Raw genomic sequence first — 23,999 nt, forward strand, 5'->3', positions numbered from 1 at the left:
GGGCCACCAACCAGCTCCCAAACTATGACACAGAGACTTATTATTACTTTTGAATGCCCAGCCTAGCTTTGGCACATTTCTGGCTAGCTTTTTTAGCTTAGAAAAGACTGTTTCTCTTTATCTACCTTCTGCCTTGGGGCTTATTACCTTTTTTATTTCTGTATATCTGACTTTCACTATGTCTGGCTGGGTGGGTAGCTTCTGCCTGGCTTCTTGCCCTGGGTGTGTCCTTCATTCTCTCCTCTTTCTTCTTCATTTATTCCTCTCATTCTTGTTTTTAAGCCTAGTTCTCCTCCTTTTTATTCTCTCTGCATGCTAGCCCTGCCTGTCCTTTCTCTGCCTAGCTACTTTTGGTTAAACTTTTAATTAGACCAATCAGTTACCTTAGGTAGGCAACGTGAAACAGATGCAACATATCTTTACATAATTAACATATATCCTTATATCATTAAGCAAATACAACATAAACAAAAGTAAAACACAACACATCTTTGCCCAGTTAAAATAACATTCTACAACACTCCCCCATTCCAATTTATCTCTTCCCTTTTAAACCTTCAGATCATTGTATTCTAGCTCCCCTCCCTTGAAAGCCCCCCTTCATGATCCTTAGGAGTTTCCTGACCTCTATGAGAATTCCAAATGAAACATTCATATCTAAAGATTCAACTCTAATGTACACAAATGAAAAAAGAGATGGGATGTTTGGTCTTTCTAGGTCTGGGTTACCTCATTCAAAATGATTGTTTCCAGATCCATCTATTCCCCTCCAATTTCCCTTTTCTTTTTGTTCTCTTGTTTTATTTTGGGACAAGGTCACACTGCTCTGGCTCACTTCATAGACCAAGAAGGCCTCAAACTCACAGAGAACCACTAACCTCTGCCTCCTAAATGCTGTGATTATAGGTGTGCACCATCATTCTCAGCAATTTCATTTTTCTTAATAGCTGAGTAAGATCCATTACATAAATATAGCAAATGTTCATTGTCCACTTATCATTGATGGACAGCTGGGATGTTTCCATTTCCTATTTTTTGTGAATCAAGCAGCAATGAGGATGAACAAACAGCAAGTATCTCTGTAGTAGGATATGGAGTCCTTTGGGTATGTGCCCAAAATCGATATAGTTGAAGCATGTAGTAGATCTAATCCAGCTTTTTTAAAGAACTGATTTCTATTACACCTACACCAGTTCTCACTCCAACCAGCAGTGAATAAATGCTCCTCTCCCTACACATACACTTGTCAGCATTTATTTTTCAGATCTTAGCCATTCTGACTAAGCTAAAATCCCAAAGTAGTTTTAATTTACGTTTCCCTGACAGCTAACAATGTTGAATAGTGTGTTAAAGCAGTGCTTCTCAACTTGTGGGTCACGTAAGAACACTGGGAAATACAGATATTTACATTGTAATTAATAAGAGAAGAAAATATTCATGGAGTAGAAAATATTGAGCCTATTGTGAATGGTAGTGTTAGCTTTATTTCTTTTTCAGTGTTTTGTCATTTGTATATGGGAAGGTTACTGGTTTGGAGGTATTAATTTTGGATCCTGCTACTTTGATGAAAGTACTTATCAGTTGAAGATCTCTGGTAGAGTCATTTGGGAATATTATGTATAGAATTATATTCTGTAAATAAATATACCTTTAATTCTTCTTTTTCTACTTGTGTTCCTTTTCTCTCATTCACTTGTCTCATTGCTCTAGGAAGACTTCAAGTACTGTGGTGAACAGGGATAAATAGAGTTGACATCCTTGTATTGTTCCTGACTTAGTGGAAATGCTTTGAGTCCCTTTTTATAATGATGTTGGCTGTGAGCTTGCTGTGAATCACCTTTATTTTATTGATATATCTCCATACACCTATTTTCTCCAGATTATTTTATTGAATAGTTGTAGCTTTTGTCAAAAGCCTTTTCTGCATTTAATGAGATAATATGTGGTTTATGTCCTTATGTTTATTTATTTGATGGATTACCATTATTGATTTGCATAAGTTGAACCATGTCTGCATCTCTGGAATGAAGGCAACTTTATCATTGTGGACAATCCTTTTAGTGTGTTTTGAAATTGCAAATACTTTATTGCTAATTTTGATAATTGATTTCATGAAATATATTGGTGTATAATTTTCTTTTTGTTGGGTCTTCATCTTGTTTTATTATTGGTGTAATGCTGGCATCATTAAAGGATTTTGGAAAGTTCGCTTTTTCTGTTTTATAGAGTCATTTGAGGAATGATGGTATTAGTTTGAATGTCTGGAAGAATTCTGTACTAAATCTACCTGGCTCTGGCCAGCAAGATCACAACTCCTAAGCTTCCTCAAAGTGCCAACTGGGGACCAAGTTGTCAAATACCTGAGACTTATGAGGGGCATCTCATTTAAAACACTATAGTAACTAGTAACTTAAAGGTAGTATTAAAGCTTGACATTTCTGAAATCATGGGTGCAGGCTTCTCAGAGGAAGGTCCTGCTTCTGTCTTGACAATAGCCATATCTAAGATTTGAGTGAATTACAAAGTCATTATTCCCCAAGGGTTAATAAGGAACTTAAATAAGATCACAGGTTTGTTGGTGGTTGTTTGTTTTTCTTTCTTCCTTTTTTCCTTCTCTTTTGGCTCTTTGGAGGGCCTGCCACCCAACTCCCAAATCAACCACACACAGAGGCTTATCATTTCTTATGAATGTCCAGCCTTAGCTTGGCTTATTTCCAACCAGCTTTTCTTAACTTTAAATTATCCCATCTACCCTTTGCCTCTGAGCGTTTACCTTTCTCTTACTTCTGTATGTCTTACTTTCACTCTTACTCTATGGCTGGCTTGGTGGATGGCCTCTAGCATCCTCCTCACCTTGTTCTTGCTCCTTTTTTTCATCCTTTTTATCCTTCTGTTTATTCTCTCTGCCTGACAGCCCTGCCTGTCCTTTCTCTGCCCAGCTATTAGCCATTCAGCTCTTTATTAGACCAGTCAGGTGTTTCAGACAGGCACAATAACATGACTTGATTTTACAGAGTTAAACAAATGCAACATAAAGAAATGCAACACACCTTTGCATCATTAAACAAATAGTCCACAGCACAAATAATTGTAACACATCTTAAAATAGTATTCCACAACACAAGGTTGTGCCAGAAGTTATACCTGACAAGATCATAATTGATAGGTATAACTCAATTGTCACAGGAATACAAGAATTTAGTATATCTTCACTAACAAAGGTTAATGGTATTGTTTGTGTGTTGAGAGACATGCAGCCTAATTTCAGACCAGTATATGAGAGCTTGTCCAACAGGTCTTCAGATGAGACAAAAGCCCACAGAGGCAATCTCACTCAGTAAGGACCAGTGGACTTTGGGACAGCACAGAATATTGCTGAGACCATGAGACCTGCCTGCTCTCTTCTATATTGATTCTCTTGGTGGCTTTAGTGTCATTTTGTCAATGATGCATGGGGCAGATATGATTATTCCTGGAAACCCCATTTTTCTTGACTATTTTCCCCTAAAACTTTTTAGGAGCTAATACTTCTCAGGTTTCATGTCTGGGGATGTCATTTGTGACTTCAGACCCCAGAAGCTGTTCTGATTCAGTGCTGACAGGACTGGAAGAACATCACCCTATTTCTGTAAATATGTTTTGAATGGGATTGTTGTTCTTGAAAATGTGTGCATATGCCAATCACCTTTAAGTTTTATAAAGACAGGATGTACCTGGCTCAATATTTCACCAAGCTAGCAAAACGGTAAGTGTTGTATTTGTTCTAAAGATGTTTTGTTGTAAAAGTTGGGAAAAATATACTTGACATATTTGTTTTTGCTGGAGGTTAACATTGGAGGTTGGAAAAACATACTTGTTTTGATGTATAAATAAAGATGGCTAGAGTTATTTGGGGCCAGCCACTTATGTGAAACTCATGTGGTGGTTGAACACTTCATTTCTTCATGCTGACACCTCTTGCCCAGGCTCTGGCAGGACTTTGGCATTTGTGATGTCCCTCCCAAAAAAAAAAATCCATAAAGGAGATCCTACCTAAGGTCTGTTGTTATTTTAATGTTCTCTCTCTCTCTCTCTCTCTCTCTCTCTCTCTCTCTGTGTGTGTGTGTGTGTGTGTGTGTGTGTGTGTGTGTGTGTGCGCGCGTGCGTGCGTGTGTTGCCTGTGGTGGTGAGAGGGCAACCATCTTAGGAATCTACTATTTCTTAAAGCCTTGTCAGATCCAGAGATCAAACTTGGGCTCTCAGGTCTCTCTTAACCATCTTGCCAGCCCTTTAAAATTCTTAAAAGTAATATTGTCTGTATGCTAACAAATGTTGTTAGTTAGGATGAATCTTTTTAGTTTTATCTGTTGAGAAGTTTTAACCAGATTCCAGAGTGCCCTTTTTCTTCATATTTCTCCATAATTTTCTTCCTATCCTGCCTCAGATGCTACCTTCCAAGACCACTAGTGGGTGCTCAAGCTATGAATAATACTGAGCCCTACATCCAAGCACTGCCACACACTAAGAAGTGGATGGCAAATAGAACATGCATATGCTAAATAAATGATGCTTCGTGCCCCACCAGTGATAGAATGGAGACAGCATGATATTTCATCAAATTACTCAGAATGAGACACAATTTATTTATGAAATTCACCATGTAGTGTTTTGAGACTTTAATTGATTGCCTATGACTGATGCTGTCAAGGAATTCAAGGAAAGCATAACAATTGTATTCCACGCCCATAACAGCCTAGACAGTTCCCTTAATTATTTAGGCACCTCAACTCAGTCAAATATTGGACTCATGAACACAGTATGAAACAGATTTGAGACTTTATTAAAGATATTTTAATGGTAATGTAAACTTGAAGGTTATGAGGGGACAAAAGGTACTCAGAAAGTAAAACCCACAAAAGTATGAGTGTGAGATTTTTCTAAAGAGTGGCCATAAGTTTCTCAGGGGAAAGCTGTATTTCACTGTTTTAACAATAATTCTATATAGGATTTAGGTGGTTCTTAAGGTTAATATTTTGACATTTATTTAGGAAGATACATGGACTCAGAATGTGGTTCGTGAGCATACCTGACAGGTTTGTGATTGATAAGATTACAGGGATGTGGGGGGACAATAGTCTAATCTAAAATTTCCAGAAATTGTTTAGAGAAAGGAGTTGAGAACCAACCCAAGATCAGAGGCATTCATGCCTTAAGTAGGGTCATTGCAATTTTAACATAAAATATGTGTAATTGAAATATATGTATGTTTGTATGTGTGTATGTGTGTGTGTATGTATGTATGTATGTATGTATGTATGTATGTATGTATGTATCCATATTTGAATATGCATTACTTCCTGAGACTCTCTTCAGACAATCTTATACTTTTGGTGTGTTTTACTTTCTGAGTTCCTCAACTTCTTTCTTAACACTGAATGTGGGATGACAGTCATCCCCAGAAGAACCATAGGTTAACAAAAACTCTAGAATTAGTCACAGAAAAGCTCCTTTTGAATGGTTGACCAGGGTAATCCAAGTGACTCCCCAAACAATACAGATTATTTCTGTGTTCCTTGCTTGCTTGTGAGGGGTTAAGTGCAGGCCCCTACTGCTGAAGACGCCATACAGCTAGGACACATGACTCAGATGATTTGACCTGTATCCAACCTGAAAGAAAGCCTCTTTCCTATAGCTTAACTTCTATTGTTCCAGAAAATACTATGCAAGCTGTCAAGGGATGAACACAAGTAAGCATTCCTATCTATCTGTAACACCTATGAACTATGGTAATCATCAGCATTGCATGATATGGATAAAGTTAGTAAGTGTCACTCACATATCTGTGGCAACCAACAGCTGCATGTAAGACCCATTCAACAGGAGGGAAATCATGCCTACTATTAGAAACCTAGCCATCTTCCTAGGTGTAGTGAGGTCAGGGACCTCAGAAAAGGATATACTACTTTCACTAGTCTAGCATAGTTCCATACCACATCATAAATCTTAATCTTATATCCATAGATAGGCATAGCTACCACTTCTCATCAAAGAAGACATTCATTTCAACAAATGGAGACCATCACAGAAAACCACAACTGCACATAATGCAGAAAGGGGGACACTCCTCCACTGCTAGTGGGAATGCAAACTTTTACAGCCACTTTGGGTATCAGTGTGGTCGTTTCTCAGGAACATGGGAAATAATCTACCTTAAGACCCAGTATATCACTCTTGGGCATATAACCAAAGGATGCAAAATTATACCACAAAGATGTTTGCTTAACTATGTTCATAGCAGCATTATTTGTAACATCCCCATGTTTTCAACACATGTTGCCACTATAAATCCCGACCAATTAAACTACCTTAGGCGCCTACATTTCCACTGACAGAATCTTGGAAAAATAGCTATATTTTATGTATTTTTTGTGTTTGTTTCTTCATATGCAATGAATAATGGTATAGAGTCCTATTATATTTTTCTCAGAATAAACTCTGTACTGATATTACAGTGCTTGGCATTGTGATGGATATATAAGTACATAAAATGAATAAAAATATTTTAATTAACTTTTATGGGGAAGTTATCATTTTTACCAAGGTCTGGCTTTCTCAAAAAACTACCATATCATTACCATTACTATGATTTGACTGATGTTAAGTAAGATTAAACTTAGTATTGAAATACTTTTTATACTCACTACATATAAAAGATTTCTCCCTACTATGGACTCACTGGTGTCAAATAAAGCTGAAATACTGCTGATAGCATACCCATCATTTTACATACATAATGTGTCTTGTCTTTATGAATCATTTGGTGGTGGATAAAATTCAGTCTCTAATTGAAAGCTTGTTCATTACAAGCACAATGTTTCTCTCCATTATGAATTTGCAGATGATGAGCAAGGATTGATTTCTATTTGAAAGTTTTTATATAGTCATTGCAAAAGATTATCTGAAGATTAATATAATTTGATCTAGATAAAAGCATTATTATATTGATCACATTTCAAGGATATGTTTACTTCTATGAATTTTCTAGTGTTTTATTAAGATAAATGTCTCCAGAAGCCCTTTCACATATTCATTACTGTGCGGTATATTTGCACTCTGAATTTTCCCATGCTTAGTCAGTTCTGATGTGGGTGTGAATGCTTTTATCCGTGTGTTAGTAGGATAGGAAATTTCTCCATGATGAATTCTCTCATGCTTAAAAAGTCTAAATTTATTCTGAAGCCTTTCCCACTGCCAATATATCCATAGTGTTTCTGATCATCATGAATTTTTGTATTGTTGAAAAATCATGACCACTCACTACAATTTCCACTACACTGGAAAAATCACCTCTGTGAAATTTCTGAGGTTGAGAGAAAATGTGAAGGTTTTCCACATTTTTACATCATAAGGAACCAGTGAATCCTCAGGGTGAGTCCTCAGGTATCAAGTGTGACTGATTCTGTGATTCAAAATGTCTTTGTATTCACTCTGTTGACAAAAGCCTTCAGACTTCCCATCAGAAATTCTCCTAAAATATTTGCAAACCCACATAAATTATACTGCAATGTCCTTTCTCCTAAAGAATATCCACATATATTATGGCACTTGGCTGAGTCTTGTCTTAGTCATTGCACTCAAAACCATTCTCGTTAGTAGCATTATTCTTATATGTGGTGTGATGGCTATTCTTGCTTGTCAATTTGACTACATCGGGAATCAGCTAAAACCCAATCTGCTCTTGTAAGGGATATTTCAGAATATTTGAAGCATAAAGACACTCTAAATCTGGACTACACCTTCTGATGGCAGCCCAAATGAAAATATATGGAAGGAAGGGACTGTTTATTTGCCTGCTTGCCCTCTTGCTGGCAAGTCTGTCTATATTGTTCATGAGGCTGGTATTTAAAAATCCAACTTTTTCAGGATTCCAACCTAGAGTGAAAAGCAGAAGCTCCCTGGAATCTAATACCAGCCTGGGAATGTAGAGAAATTCACCTTCATGGACTAAAACAACTACTGGATTTAAACTTTTCTGTCAGGAGGTAGCTATTGTTGGACTACCCAGACACATCATTTATGCTGGTCTAGTAAGTCCCCTTTCTGTATATATACTCATTTTATCAGTTCTGTACCTTTAGAGAACCCTAAGTAATGCAAATGGTAATATTGTACATGCAACAGAGTTCTGTAGAAAAGAAATGTGTTAGATTCCTTTTCCCCATCAAGCTTTTAATAGTCTGTCCTGTAAGAATGTTATTACATGTCATGTCTTCTACGCAAACAAGATTCTGACCAGTTTGCCTTGGGCTTTTGAACCATCATAGCTGTTCAAGTAACTGAAAAATAATCTAAGTCAACATCCAGGTGTACCACTCTTGGGCATATATGCAAAGGATTCTACATATTACTACAAAAATACTTGCTCGTCCATGTTCATTGCTACACTATACTTAATAGCCAGAAATCGGGGGAAAGCCTAGATGTCCACCAACTGAGGAATGGATAATGAAAATCTTGTACATTTACACAATGGAATATTATTCAGCTGTTAAGAAAAAATAAAATTATCAAGTTTTCAGATAAATGGATGGAGCTAGAAACAATCATTCTGAGTGAGGCAACCCAGACCTCAAAATGCAAATGTTGTATGTTTTCTCTTATATGTAGGTGATAGCATTTAAGCTTCAGATATGTGTGCTTCAGTCTGAAAAACCACAGAAGTTAGATACATAGTAAGAGATCAGAAGGAAGAGGGAATCTTTCAAGGAAGGGGAAATAGAATATGTGTTATAATGAGATAAGGAGGAAATGAGAACAGAAGAATGTGATGGAGAGGAGAATATAAAATCAAGCACAACACAGGTGACGCACATGTGAACTCAAAGACTGTGACAGCATAAAAAAACTACTCACGTTCCAAGCACACAAAATCCCAGCACTGACAAAAGAAAGTGCACAAAGTCCCACACCTACTTAAGAAACTATTTACAACTGATACCTGCTGGGAAAGGGAAGATCATTTTTTCCCAATAGATTGTCACTGGGTGTATCAACCAACTTAAGGACAGGCTCCAAACCCGGTAGTTAGTCAAAACAAAATGTGTGTGGGGGAAGGGTTGGGTGGTTGGGGTTACTTTTTGGTTTGGTTTGATTTGGCTTGGTTTGAGATTTTTGTTTAATAATTTTTGTCTTATTGGTTTTTGTTTGGTTTTATTCTTCTGTTTGTTTTAGTTTTGTTTTGTGTTTTAGAGAGAGAGAGAAAAAAATTAACTTGAGTGTGTATGGAGGTGGCAAGGATCTGGGAGGAATAGAAGGAAGAGAAAATTTTATCAAAATATATAATATGGGGGAAAAGAAAAAACAAAAAGAACATGAAATTACTTCGTCATTGAAAACAAAAAATATAAGTGGTTCAAATCAGAATTCTCAGGAAGTCATAAAAATTCCTTTCAGTATTTTACTGATATTATGTTTTAATATTGTAATAAAAGCCTGCTTCTGTTATTAGAAACATCCTGAGTCACTTTGATTATTATAAATACTATTTTCTCATTACTTTTCATTTCTACAAGTTAAATTGCTGATATACATATACTTTTATTTATTTATATATTTAATGTAATGCATATTATTGCACATAAATATAAAACATAATATAAAAGATGTATTAAATATATATTTAAATCCATATGTAAATTATATAATATGTATACATTTTATATTTTATATATAATTTCTGTGCCAATGTGAATAAGAAAGCAGGCAAAGTGACATCTGATTTATGACTTATATAATTTGGTGTATTTTATAATTATATAAAATGCATTTGGGTAATGACTTAAACATTAATGAACATCCCACTAATAAACAAAGGTTATGAGAAGAAACAAGGGGGAAGCCTGCAGATCCTCAGGGCATAAAGTTGGGGTGTAAGTACGTCTCCACTGTGTAGTTTTCAAAGGTAAATTACTAGAAAAGAACACATAATTTTAGATATTAAGCACACATTTCTGAATTACTTCCCAGAAAAAAAGGAATATGTGTTTGGCATTTGGATAGTAAAGGCTATCTCTAGCATTAAAAACAATGAAGAAATAATAGTAGAAAAGAATGTAATGGTTTGCATTTTTCCAAATAAAGTATTTTTAAACAAGTCTAATTATAAATGCTTTAGTCCCTAAATATACTTTTCTGAGTTCCTTAGAAAAAAAGAATTTGGCACAAAACATGCTATGTAATTGTAATAGAATGTTGTGATGATAACAAGTCTTGAATGATGTATGTTACTTAAAATTGTGTATGTGATTGATTGAGTTGGATGACTGAGGGGAAGTGAACACAGCCCCCATTCCTAACACAGAAACTATCTCCAATTGACAACTGCCCCATAAAAGAAAAATTAGTTTCTCCAATGGAGTCTCATTGCATATACAAACTTAAGGGTAGACCCCATGCCCAATAGTAAAGGGTCTATACAAAATGAGCTCAGTGGTATTTTTGGAGGTTTTGTTATTGGTTTTGTTTGTTTGTTTGTTTGTTTGTTTGACTCATAAAGGATTTTTTTTAATTTTACAGGTGTTTTGTATACATATTATGGCTTTCTGTTTTGTGTTTTTATGGAATTTCTGAGTGTGCAAGTGCATGTGTCTCTGTGTCTATATTTGTTTATTGTGCTATTTGTCTCTTTTTTGTTTGTTTTGTCCTATTCTGGTTTGTCCCTTTTCATTTTACCTTATTTTTTATATGTCTGTTTTCTAAAGAGAAAGAGAAAAAGAAAGGTTGTCTGTTTGAGTGGGTAGGGAAGTGGGAAGAATCTGGGAGGAGTTGGGGGAAGGAAAACCATAATCAGAATATATTGTATGAAAAAAAATCTATTTTCAATTTAAAAAGAAAACAAAATCCCCTCCATATTTTTCAGATGCTTTCTGTTTCATAAAATTAAATCTAGACTTGTTATATGTTTGTGATTACTTTTCTGAATCCACCTACACATTCATTAAAAATTAATGTTCCATGTTTCTCAAATTAAGTGGATTGTAAGTTTTAATTTTTATACTGAGAACATAAATGGTCTTTAATCATATTATAAATATCAGAAGATAGATAATGAATGGATGGGTAAAGGGATGGATGGATGGATGGTTTTCACAGACATATGGTAGATGGAGTATGTGTTATAAAATGTCAGAGGACCATATGATAAGATCATCTAGTGAGATAAAAAAAAGCATTCCAACTTTGTGCATTGAGGTTCTTCTTGTAGCTCTCTTCTCCTTGTCTCTTCTGATAACCTTTACTTGTTAATGGAGTGTTCATTGATATTTATTTAAGTCATTGCCCAAATGCATTTAATATGGTTATAGAGTATATCAATAATGTAAATTGTAAACTGGGTGAGGTAGCACACGCCTTTAATCCCAGCAGTGGGGAGGCAGAGACAGGTAGATCTCTGAATTTGAGGCCAGTCTGATCTACAGTGCAAGTTACAGGACAAAGAAACCCTGTCTCGAAAAACCAAAATAAATAAGCTAATGCTAATAATGTAAACTGTAAATAAGAAATCACTTTGCCTCCTGTCTTACTCATGTTGCCACTAAAATTGGGGGTGGGGGGTGGGGGCAGGGGGGGTCGGGTGTTTGTAGCCTGACCTTACTTCTTTATTCCTTCTGCTTCCGGTGTACTTTTGTAATAATATCAGCTGTCTTCTTTGCTCCTAACATTATGCTTTCCTGCCTATTGCCATGCTTTCCCTACTATGATGCAATGCATCTCTATAAAACTATGAGCCAAAATAAGCCCTTTCTCCCATAAGCTGATTTTTGTCCGGACATTTTATTACAACACCTGGCTTGCCTAAATACCTTGGGTATTCATAACACCAGAAAATACAACAAATCTTCTAAAACCCCTCCAAAGTAAATGAATGACAGACATTGTAATTAAAACTAGAATATTTCTGGAAGATAAAAGGAAAAAGTCTTCATAACCTCAATATTGTTGAAGAGCTCTCAGAAATGACATAAAACAATCATCTTTTGTTTGGTTTTATTTATTTTCTTGTCTGAGTCACAGTCTCTTAATAATATTTTTTTATTTAAATTTGCAACAAGTTTGTTTTACACGTCAATCCCAATTCCCTCACACTCCCCTCCTCCCCTGTCCCCCAAAAACTCCCATCCCATCTCCTTTCTGCTCCCTTGGGAGGGAGACACCTTCCATGAGGGATCTTCAAACTCTGTCATATCATTTGGAGCAGGGCCTAGGCCCTCCCCCATGTGTCTAGGCTGAGAGAGTATCCATCTATGTGCAATGGGCTCCCAAAGTCCATTAGTATGCTATGGATAAATATTGATTCACTACCAGAGGCCCCATAGACTGCCCAGTCCTCCTGACACCCACATTCAGGTGTCTGGGTTGGTCCTATGCTAGTTCCCCAGTCTGTCGACTGGGGTCCATGAGCTCCCCCTTATTCAGGTCAGCTGTTTCTGTGGGTTTCAACAGCCTGGTCTTGACCCCTTTGCTCATCACTCCTCCCTCTGTGCAACTGGATTCCAGAAGTTCGGCTCAGTGTTCAGCTGTGGGTGTCTGCTTCTGCTTCCATCAGCTACTGGATGAAGGCTCTAGGATGGCATATAAGGTAGTTATCAATCTCATTATCGGGAAAGGGCATTTAAGGTAGCCTCTCCACTATTGCTTAGATTGTTAGTTGAGGATAGTTGTAGGCCTCTGTACATTTCCCTAGTACCAGATTTCTCTTTAAGCCTATAATGGCTCCCTGTATTATGCTATCTCTTTACTTGTTCTTTTCTATTCTTCCCCCTACTCAAAATTCCTGCTCCCTCGTGACCTCCTCTCCCCTCCTCTTCTCCTCTTCTCTTTCTCCTAACTTCCTCTCCCCTTCCCCATGCTCCCAATTTGCTCAGGAGACCTTGTTCCTTTCCCCTTCTCCGGGGGACCATGTATGTCTCTCTTAGGGCCCTCCTTGTTCCCTAGTTTTTCTGGTGGTGTGGATTACAGGCTGGTAATCCTTTGCTCCATGTCTAAAACCCATATATGAGTGAGTCACAGTCTTACTATGCAGCCCTAGCTAGCCTTGAATTTTCACTCCACCAATCTCACTCTTCAGAATACTGGAATTAAAAACATGTTCTCTATCACACACAGAAAACTACAATCCTTTAAAATTAGTCAACAAATTGGACTTCCAAAAGATTCCAATTTTTGCTTTGCTAAAGACTCTATTTAAAAGCATGAAAAGAGGGGGCTGGAGAGATTGCTCAGCAGTTAGTGCTTGCTGCCCTTCCAGCCCAATCAGATTTGGTTCACAGCAGCCATGTGAACCATCTGTGACTACAGCTTCAAGGATCAGACATCATCTTCTGGGCACCTTCACACACACACACACACACACAAACACACACACACACACACACACACACACACACACACCAAATATGAATAAAATAAATGCTTTTTAAAATGAGGATAGGATAAGCTATAAACTGAGAAAAATGCAAATGTTATATCTAACAAAGAACGTATGAATAAACTAGAAAAAGTCAATATTCTACTTTTAAAATTAATTCACTCATTACTTCTGTATATATGTGTGTGAGTGTATGTGAGCAGTATATGTGTCTATTTGTGTGTAGGTTCATAAATCTATGTACTCACAGAGGCCAAAGGAAGGTGTTAGGTGCTTTCTGCTTTATTTTCAGGCAAAGCGTTTCATTGAACCTAAAAACAGAAAGATCCAGCAGTCCTCCTGTCTCCATTCCAATAACAGGTGTGCATAACCATATCCAGCTTTTTACATGTGTGCTAGGAATTTTAACTCAGATTTTCATGCTTCTACAGCTGTGCTCTTATCAAGATTTAATATACTTTTTAAAAGCAATAAAACAATCCAATTAGAAAATGGATAAAAATATAGACATTTTAGTAGAAAAGAGTTATGGCTGTGAAATTATAAAACAAAATATTCAATATATGTAATTTTCAGGTAAATGCACATTAAAAACCATGGGGAGCTATTACTACACACTCTTGCCAAAACTAAAGATCTGTAGAAATGGTTCAGCCACAGGAGAAAAGATCTGTAGCTTCTTGTAAAACTAATATACACTATAAGACACAGAAATTGTACTGTTGGACATTTAACTCAAAGAAATGGAAATCCGTTTACACACACACACACACACACACACACACACACACACACACACACACGGGGGAAAAAAATTCTGGCTAGAAATGGACCAGCTGTTTTAACTGATGTGCATTCAGTTCCCAGCACCCACACCAGGTGGCACACAACCACCTATATAACTAGCTCCAGGGAGTCCAACTCTCTTCTGGTATCCAAAAGCCAGCAGCACCATACACACAGAGAGACCAACCCACAGATACGCTGAGGGAAAGTTAGAAAGACAGGCCTGCTCAGGGACAAACATCTGGACAACAGAGTCATGTCCCGCCCCTCCTGTTCCCACCTCCTGGTTTCCCCGGAGTCCTAAGAAAGGAGCCTTCCAGCCTGACTTGGTAATGTTTTCTCCTACATTTCAGTCTTTTGTCTTTCCAGGACGGTCAGTCCTTTGCCTGTCCCACATAATGAACTCAGTTAACACCAGGATCCTTGTTACAGCATGAACAAAAGTGAATGTTAAAATTTTTTTAAAGAATGACTCAGAGGTAGGTTTTTTTTTTTTTGATAAGATGAATCAGATGCAAAAAAATGCATATGCTTTTAGTTCTTGTCAAATGATTAAAACATGAATTTTTGATCACGTAGGAATATAAAGATCATGCTAACAACGCACCTCTAACAGAACTACAAAATAATGTGAAGTACTAGGCAAAAAGGTGTAATTTAAAATATTTTCCACATGCATATTATCCTATTGATGCAAGAAGAGCCGTGTGTCTGCAACTAAAATGCTATATAAAAAGGTAGCATAGAAACCTTAGCGACTGTCTCAAAGTGATAAGGATTAGGAAATGATTCCTTAACTTCTATGGCATTTAGATAATAGTTCAACCTTCAATGATGCATATACACTGTTCCAATAATGAGTATGTATTATGTGAATGTGTATGACAAAAAAAATAAGTGAATTTATCAAGCAAAAAAAATCTTTTTCAACTTTCTGCTTTTAGCAATGTGGTACACTGTGATTTATTCATTCATCAAACAATTATTGGTTAAAAATATAAAATTACTAGGCATTGTTCTTAAGCTGAGGATAAAACATACAACAGTCCCTCTCTCTAAAGAAACCTCCATTCTAATATAGCAAAAAAAAAGAGCATAACTAAAGAAAACAGTGATGAGGAGGATATATACAAGAGAATAAATTTGGAAATAATTTTGAGACTTTCAAGAGACATTCAACTGGAGAAGGGAGGGGGTCAGTAAGTAGGTGATGAGTGTGAAAGTTATAGTCTGCGTCATGACTGAAGACACAGACATGGAAGCAGATAATATATAAAATGGCACCTCAGACCTCCTTTCCCAAGTCTGATCACGTCCCACTGCAGACACTCTACAGAGGAAGTGCTGAGGAAAAACAGGCAGCTGACAGAGGAGGTTGCTATGCAACAGATGAGGGAAGTCATCCAGCCTGGCAGAATTGATGTTGGCCCTTGGGGACTAAATGCTACAGTCCTTCCTGGCATTAGCTTTCTTTCATATGCAGGCTCCTTGCTGATGCCAAAATAAATAGGAAATGCGCGCTAAACTCTGCCTTGAATTTCGGAAACGTATGGGTTTGGTTTGAGTCATTTGGTATCTGTATGTCATTTTTCTGCGTTTGTCACTTCAGCCATCTTGGAAGCACAGCAGGCTGTGTGTCCTTGGACAGGACCCCCTTTCTGTGATTCTTATTTTGTGTAATGAGTAAACCAGGCTTACCGAAGTTCACTAAAGTGACTATATTGTCAGGTGCTCACATAGCCAGGGACAGATAGGCCAGACACTAATCACGGAATTCTAAAGCACAGCTGAGTTTCATCCTGCAAGAACAGGACAGACACACCTGGCTGCTCTTGCTGCTTTGGCTGCTCCAGCAAGCACCAAGTTCTGGGGTCTCACTACTGGGAGGTGCCTGTCAATGGGAGCACAGAGTGACCCTGAAGGGTTCCCACATATATTACACCTCCTAGAACACAGGCTTTGTCCACTTGGAACAAATATTGGAGATGAGGAAAGCTTGTTGTTCCAATGTAAATTAAGGAGTGCCTTGGTTCTCAGACCAGCACTAATAACTATACAGATTTTGCAGTCAGGAAAATCCGCCCCCCCCCCCCATGTTTGGTTTTTGGATAGTCTCATCGTTGTGCCTCTGGCCTGGAACTCGTGGCTTCCCTCTCTTGGTCTCCATAGTGCTGGGATTACCAGTGCGTACCACTGTGCTGTGCCAAATTTTGGCTTTTCTGTTTGTTACTTGCTCACACAGTGGGTTTATGATTTAGGTACCTGGTGTGCAAAATGAAGATGTTGCCCTCCATCAATCTTCTAGGAGGAAAAAAAAAAAAAAACAAGCTCCAGGACAGATCCCACTGCCCCTACGCTTTTCCCTCCCCTCTCTGGCCCACCCCTCACGAAATGTTTCCATGGCAAAACTGATGGGGCAGAGAAAAGCTAATTTTCTGAATCTAGTCAGAGGAAATCTGTAGATCCCCCTGGCCGGCACTTGCTTTGCTACCTCCTGGGATATACTTTTTTTTTTCTGGCCTTTAAGGTTCCTGCGTTGCAAAGTGGGTGAGCTCAGCAGATGCCTACCTTGTATCGAAATAAGAGACCCCCTGCAGAGGCCTACCTAAGAGGCCCTAAGCGAGGGGTGGGAGGTAATTGCGGACCTGGCTAGAGAGTCCTCGGGAAAAAGGGAGGGACTGAGTAGAGACGCATTGCGGATAAAGGTAGGGGGCTGGTGTGTTGGGCAAGGGGGTGGGACCAAAAGGCGCTGCGCATCTGTTGGAGGAGTGGGTGCGTAAGAAGAAGGGGAGGAACCTTTGTACACTGTCAACCTGGTTGGCGGTGGGATAGTGTGTTGGCAAAGAGGCGGGATCTCCTCCAAGTGCACATGCGCGACAAGGTCTCCAGGATGAAGCTTTTGTTGGGAAAGCAAGCGGGACTCTTATTTGGACAGTTAGCTGATGCGCATGCGCGGGGCTTCCTGAGGCGGTGGGTGGTATATTAGGCGAAGAGGCGGGGTCGCCCGAGCTGCCGCGCTGGCATTTTCTCCTGGACAAGGAGAGAGTGCGGCTGCTGAGAGCCGAGCACAGCAATCCTGATCCTCTGAGTCGTGAAGAAGGGAGGCTGCGAGGGGGTTGGGGTTGGGGCCAGAGGCAAGGTGAGATTAGCCCCCAGACTGGGCATCTGCCCCTGGTGCGGCACCCTCCCCCCATTCTTTTATCCCAATCCTTCTACCCTGGATTCAGAAACCCCCTTCACTACCCGACCCCGGATTCTTTCCCCGCTCCCCGATCCTTTCCAATTTAGAACCCCGTTCTTTCTGTGAATCCTTATCCCATTCCTTCACAGAATCCTCAGATTTCTCGACCTTGATCCGTTATACGATATCCTCTTGATTGAGAACCTTAATTCAACTTTCCAGAAGCGAATTTTTCCTCTTCCCTCTCTCCTGCCACCCCCCACCCCCCCAATTATCGCATTCAGAGCTCTTATCTGATTCCAGAACGCGGATTTGAAGCTTTTTCCTGTCCGCTTCTGGAATGTTTAGCTTGTCCATCAGGGAGCCCATTTACTTTTCCCGCTCCGATTAGGCCCTGTCTCTCCTCAGACCCAGCACCTCACCCGCCCCCAAAATCAAACCACACACGCACACACAATTCGGCCCTACGTATTTTCCTTCAGTAGTATAATGCCTCGTTCCTCTCCCACACCCCCCTAGGCTCTGCTCTTGCCAGAGAACAAGAGCTATGGCTCAGAAACCGGACGGCGGTGCAGGCCTCCGCGGCTTCCAGGTGAGATCCCTGTTCCCCATTCCTCCATTTTCCCTGCTGACAGATTACGCCCACCCCCGGCCCCCTTGGTGGCGCAAATGGCAGGATCTGATTTTGCCCTTCTTCCGGCCTAGACTCCGCTGGCTCTCAAATGTCTAGCGTTTATCGAATGGGGGGGAGGGGCGTCCCTTTTCAGCCATCGTCCCTGCTTAGAGAAAGGGGAGACCCTGTTAGTCAGGGCATTCTGCCCAGAGAATGCGGGTTGGGTAAGGAACCATTTTTTTTTCCATAACCCTGACGCGTGTAGAGCAGTCTGTCGCCCCATCCCCCAACCTCTCGCCTCCTCCCTTTCTCCACGCCGCGAGACTCCCCCTCCACCCTCTCGGCTTATCCTCCGCAATTCCTTCGTCCTCCTCCTCGGGTCTTGAGCTCAACACCACAAGCCTAACCAGACCGGCTCTAAACCCGCTTGGGGTTCAGTGGTTGCAGCAAGGTTCCTCACCAGCCCCTGCTGCCTCTGACTGCCATCACCTTGCCCTGCCCCCTGTATACTTAACCAAATTTTGTTCCCGACCCGCCTCCCTTTGACCCTTCTGTGCCCCCAGCTCTGTGAGCTGTGCTGCTAGTCTACAGCTCCCCTGCTGTGTGTGCCCCTGCTTCTGTTCTGGCTTGTAAGGCCCAGACATTGAAATTTCCTCCTCCTGTGTTTGCAGGCTGAGGCCTCTGTAGAAGACAGCGCCTTGCTTGTGCAGACCTTGATGGAAGCCATCCAGATCTCCGAGGCTCCACCCACCAACCCGGCCACAGCAGCTGCCAGTGGGCAGAATGCTAGTCCCCAGAGTTCACAGCCCCCAACTGCCAATGAGGTGGCTGATACTGAGGTTTCAACAGCTGCTGCTAGGCCTAAGACAGGCTTTAAAGCCCAGAATACCACCACAAAGGGTCTAAATGATTTCTCTCAGGCTCGTAATGCCAAGGAGATGTCCAAGAACCAGTCTAAGGCAGCCTTTAAGTCACAGAATGGCACCTCTAAAGGCCCAAATGCTGCCTCTGATTTTTCGCGGGCAGCAACCACAGGCAAATTAGCAACTAAAAAGTCTGAAATGGCCTTTAAGGCCCAGAATACCACTACTAAGGCAGGTCCCAGTGCCACCTACAATTTCTCTCAGTCTCCCAGTGCCAATGAGATGACTAACAATCAGCTTAAGACAGCTACTAAGGCTTGGAATGATACCACTAAGGTCCCTGCAGCTGATTCTCAGATCCAGAATGTAAACCAGGCCAAAATGGCTGACATAGGGAGCAGCCCAGGTATCTGTGAAACTGACGGTGCGGCTGCACAGACCTCAGCCGATGGCTCCCAGGCTCAGAATGTGGAGGCCAGGACTATAATTCGGGGCAAGAGGACCCGCAAGGTGAGATCCCTCCTAGCTTTACTTAGCTCCAAACAAAATAAAGGGCACATGTACCTGTATTTGGGCTAAGTTGTAGGGAGCGTTGAGGTAAATATTTATTCTTGACCCCTGATTGTCCACAGATTGATGGTGAGTTCACACAGGGACAGATAATCTGGATCACCGTACCACCTGTGTATAGGTCATTTTGGCGTTTTGACAGTAAACACCATAGGTGAGGTCTTAAGACAGGCAGGCACACACCGAACTATCATTAGATCTTGAAGCTTCACCTCACTCGCTGGAGAAAACACAAAGAGAAATATGGTGGCTTGAGTTCAGGGTGATAACAGTAGTCACACAGGAAAAGGAGAAGCCCTGGTCTCCACTTTATGGTTGTTCTTGGACTGGTTTGGACATGAATCTCCTGCCTGAAAGACAATGAAAATTAAACATAAAGTGACCAATGGCTGGTGAAGGGTGAGGCTGTCCTTATAAATGAAGATTCATAGGAACTTCCTAGATTAGCTGCTGGGAGGACCAAGGATTAACAGTGACCCTGGGATTTTCTTTTCTCTTATGATGCAGATTAATAACTTGAATGTGGAAGAGAACGGCAGTGGTGATCAAAGGCGGGCCTCACTAGCTTCAGGGAACTGGAGGTCTGCTCCAGTTCCAGTGACCACTCAGAACCCACCTGGCGCACCTCCCAATGTGCTGTGGCAGACCCCACTGGCTTGGCAGAACCCATCAGGCTGGCAAAACCAGACAGCCAGGCAGACCCAACCAGCACGTCAGAGCCCCCCAGCTAGGCAGACACCATCAGCTTGGCAGAACCCAGTTGCATGGCAGAATCCAGTAATCTGGCCTAACCCAGTGATCTGGCAGAATCCAGTGATCTGGCCAAACCCCATTGTTTGGCCTGGTCCAATTGTCTGGCCAAACCCAATGGCCTGGCAGAATGCACCTGGATGGCAGACCCCACCTAGTTGGCAGGCTCCACCCAGTTGGCAGGGCCCTCAAGATTGGCAAGGCCCCCCAGATTGGCAGTTACCACCTGACTGGTCACTGCCCCCTGACTGGTCATTTCCCACTGACTGGCCTTTTCCACCTGACTGGATCCCTGCCGATTGGCCGATTCCACCTGACTGGCAGAACTTAAGACCCTCACCTAATCTGAGATCCTCCCCCAACTCTCGTGCCTCACAGAACCAGGGTGCTCCCCAGCCCCGAGATGTGGCCCTTCTTCAGGAAAGAGTAAGCTCTGGACCGCTCCACCTATTTTTTGTTGTCCTTCCATTATAGTCAGCCGAGTTTTCTGCAAACATAATTTCAATTCTTTCTTTCTCCCCAGGCAAATAAGTTGGTCAAGTACCTGATGCTTAAAGACTACACAAAGGTGCCCATCAAGCGCTCTGGTAGGTCCTTCCCCTTTCCCTGTCCTCTGTGGGCATCTTTTGCTTATACATCCCTTCCTTTCCAAAGCTGATTCCCTCCCTCATTTATACCTTTGAGGACCCTCACCAGGGCTGCCAAAGGGCCTGCTCCTCTATGCTCCAGCTCAGTCCTGTTGTTTCCCCTTCTCTCCTACAGAAATGCTGAGGGATATCATCCGAGAATACACTGATGTTTATCCAGAAATCATTGAACGCGCCTGCTTTGTCCTGGAGAAGGTAAAAAGCCAAACCTAAGCAACTGGAATGATGGGGAAAATTTCAGTTCTAGGAGATCCCTACTGGAAGTTTAGGGCAAGGCTTTAACAGGCCTGTGACTGCCTGCCTTTGGCTAGATTATGCTAAGTGCTGTATTTCATAATCTGTTTTCTTGCCCCTATAGAAATTTGGAATTCAGCTGAAGGAGATTGACAAAGAAGAGCATCTATACATTCTCATCAGTACCCCTGAGTCCCTGGCTGGCATACTGGGAACGTAAGATGGGAAAGGAGATGGAATATGATCTTTCTCGGTGATGGTTTTTTTTTCCCCTAAGAGTTTCAGTATTCAGTCACATAGGAGGTCATGGGCAGAGTGGGGGCATAATGATCTCAACTGAGGAATACTGGAAAAGCTAAATTGGTAAGCTTGCTGGGGTTTTTCATGCAAATAGCTGCTGACTGTATAATAGATATATATTCTTTTTTTACTCCCCTAGGACCAAAGACACACCCAAGTTGGGCCTCCTCTTAGTGATTCTGGGCATTATCTTCATGAATGGCAACCGTGCCAGTGAGGGTGAGTGACTGGACTTAAAGCTGGGGGTTGGCTACAGCCTGATTCCTATGTTCACTTTCTGTGCCTTAACTTCTCTTGCCTCCCTTTACAGCTGTCCTTTGGGAGGCACTACGCAAGATGGGACTACGTCCTGGGTATGATTAGGCTGTTTCATCTCCTGTCTGTTTGAATTATCCTTTGGCAGCAGGGGATGGTCCCAGAGTTGCATTATTCTGGTGGTCTGGGGTTGGAGAGTTTGCCTTGGGGATATCTAAATTATGATGTGGATAGGTGGGGAAACAATCTTAAACTCTCACCCTCTTTTCTCCAGGAAAATTCTGATTGTCATTTTCTTTTTTACCATCAGGGTCAGACATCCCCTCCTTGGTGATCTGAGAAAACTTCTGACTTACGAGTTTGTAAAGCAGAAGTAAGTGACTCTGTTTGATCTGCATCCGAAAAGGCTTTCTACACATGCCACTTACACCACACCTGGATATAGGTTACCAGAAATACATCCTTACAAGTGTTTACTAAATGCTCTCTTTGAGGTAGAATATTTCTACAGTGTGGTTATAAGTGAAGCCTGTCCACTCTTCTCATAGTACACAATCTCAAGAAAGGGCGGGCCATGTTGGAATCATGGGAGTGCTTTATTTGTGATTTTTTAACAAGATTATAAGAACCAGAAGCAACAACTTTAGCAGAAGGGTTAAAATAAATGTTGCCTTTCTGTGACCGCATACAAGTGTCCCTTGCGGCTCTCAGTGGCTGCCTAGTATAGAAATCACTGGCATCGGAATTCAAAGACCGATTCTTAAAGGGTAGGTACCCTGACTATGTTTAGGAGTGAGTCTGGAGTAAAAGACTTCTGTTTGAATTAAAGAGTTTCACAATCCAGAATTATTAGGTATTTTTTGCAGACTACCCATAAACACGGACTCTTTTTTTTTTTTTTTTTTAACCCTGTCAGATACCTGGATTACAGACGAGTGCCCAACAGCAACCCTCCTGAGTATGAGTTCCTCTGGGGCCTCCGTTCCTACCATGAGACTAGCAAGATGAAAGTGCTGAGATTCATTGCAGAGGTAATGTAGGCACTGATGATAGGTTAATTGGGTTCAATCCCCAGAACCCATGAAGAAAGCCAGATGTAGTATGCCAGGTTTGTGGTCCAGTGCTAGGGAGGTGGAGAGCCTGCTTGTTGAGGAACATGATCTGCTATATAATAGATATCCAGAACTTACTGTATTTAACTCAACTTCATACCCTTTAATGAGTATGTACATATTCCTCATCTCACTTAAGCCCCTGGCAACCACCATTCTAATCTACTCCTATGAGTCTAGTTTTAGATTGCCAATACAATATTTGTCCCTTTGTATTGACTTATTTAGTATAATGTCCTTCAGTTTCACCCATATTGTCACAAAAAGTAGAATTTTCATTTTTGAAGACTGAATAGTGTTCCACTGCATGCAATACAATATTTTCTTTTTCCATTCATTCACCTATTGATGGGCACTTACACTGATCATGTATCTTGGCTACTATAAGAGGTTGGGTTTTATTTTCTGTTCCTCATCACAGGTTCAGAAGAGAGATCCTCGTGACTGGACTGCACAGTTCATGGAAGCTGCAGATGAAGCCTTGGATGCTCTGGATGCTGCTGCAGCTGAGGCAGAAGCCCGTGCTGAAGCAAGAACCCGCATGGGAATTGGAGATGAGGCTGTGTCTGGGCCCTGGAGCTGGGATGACATCGAATTTGAGCTACTGACCTGGGATGAGGAAGGGGATTTTGGAGATCCTTGGTCCAGAATCCCCTTTACCTTCTGGGCCCGATACCACCAGAATGCCCGCTCCAGATTTCCTCAGGCCTTTACTGGCCCCATTATTGGCCCCAGTGGTACAGCCACTGCCAACTTCGCTGCCAACTTCGGTGCCATTGGCTTCTTCTGGGTTGAGTAAAATGCCAGGTAAATAAATCATTTTGAATTTGGCAGATAGGATTCTTGGGGGATACATGGTCAGTGGGGTTTATATTCACATTCCTAAGCTAGTAGTAATGTAAAACCCATGGTGGAGAAAAAAGCACAGAGAAATACTGTTTGGTGTTAATGTTCTTTATTACTTGATACAGCTTATTGAATTTTTTCCTTTTTCTTATATTCACAGATACTGCTCATCATTTGCAATAGTTTCCCTCTGAGTGAGGCTGAAGCCTCAGATTCCTTCAAAACACAGCTATCTAGAGAGCCACATCCTGTTGACTGAGAGTGGCATGCAAGATAAATTTATTTGCTATTCTGTCTATTACTTTTTTTTTTCCTTGTGTGTTGTCAAGTTTTGGTATCAGAAATAAATGTTGAAATTGCAAATGAATTAAATGTTCTCCTTTTTGTATGCATAGCCAGAGAAAGAGAGAGATCAATATAGTTATTGGCTCTAACCA

The 23,999-nt window shown here is 40.8% G+C and overlaps 1 protein-coding gene across 1 annotated transcript; it reads left to right on the plus strand.

Annotated features, from left to right (window-relative positions):
- Positions 1-17,087: 17,087 nt before the first annotated feature.
- Positions 17,088-23,934, plus strand: LOC127217981 (melanoma-associated antigen D1). Its single transcript, XM_051178986.1, has 13 exons — positions 17,088-17,330; positions 17,892-17,964; positions 18,657-19,358; positions 19,926-20,594; positions 20,692-20,755; positions 20,931-21,010; positions 21,174-21,265; positions 21,489-21,568; positions 21,660-21,702; positions 21,915-21,977; positions 22,521-22,635; positions 23,138-23,523; positions 23,723-23,934. The coding sequence occupies exons 2-12, from the start codon at positions 17,920-17,922 to the stop codon at positions 23,513-23,515; spliced, it is 2,331 nt and encodes a 776-aa protein (XP_051034943.1). The 5' UTR covers positions 17,088-17,330; positions 17,892-17,919; the 3' UTR covers positions 23,516-23,523; positions 23,723-23,934.
- The last annotated feature ends 65 nt before the right edge of the window (positions 23,935-23,999 follow it).

Source organism: Phodopus roborovskii, unplaced genomic scaffold, assembly GCF_943737965.1.
Source record: "Phodopus roborovskii unplaced genomic scaffold, PHOROB, whole genome shotgun sequence".
Classification (NCBI taxonomy): Eukaryota; Metazoa; Chordata; class Mammalia; order Rodentia; family Cricetidae; genus Phodopus; species Phodopus roborovskii.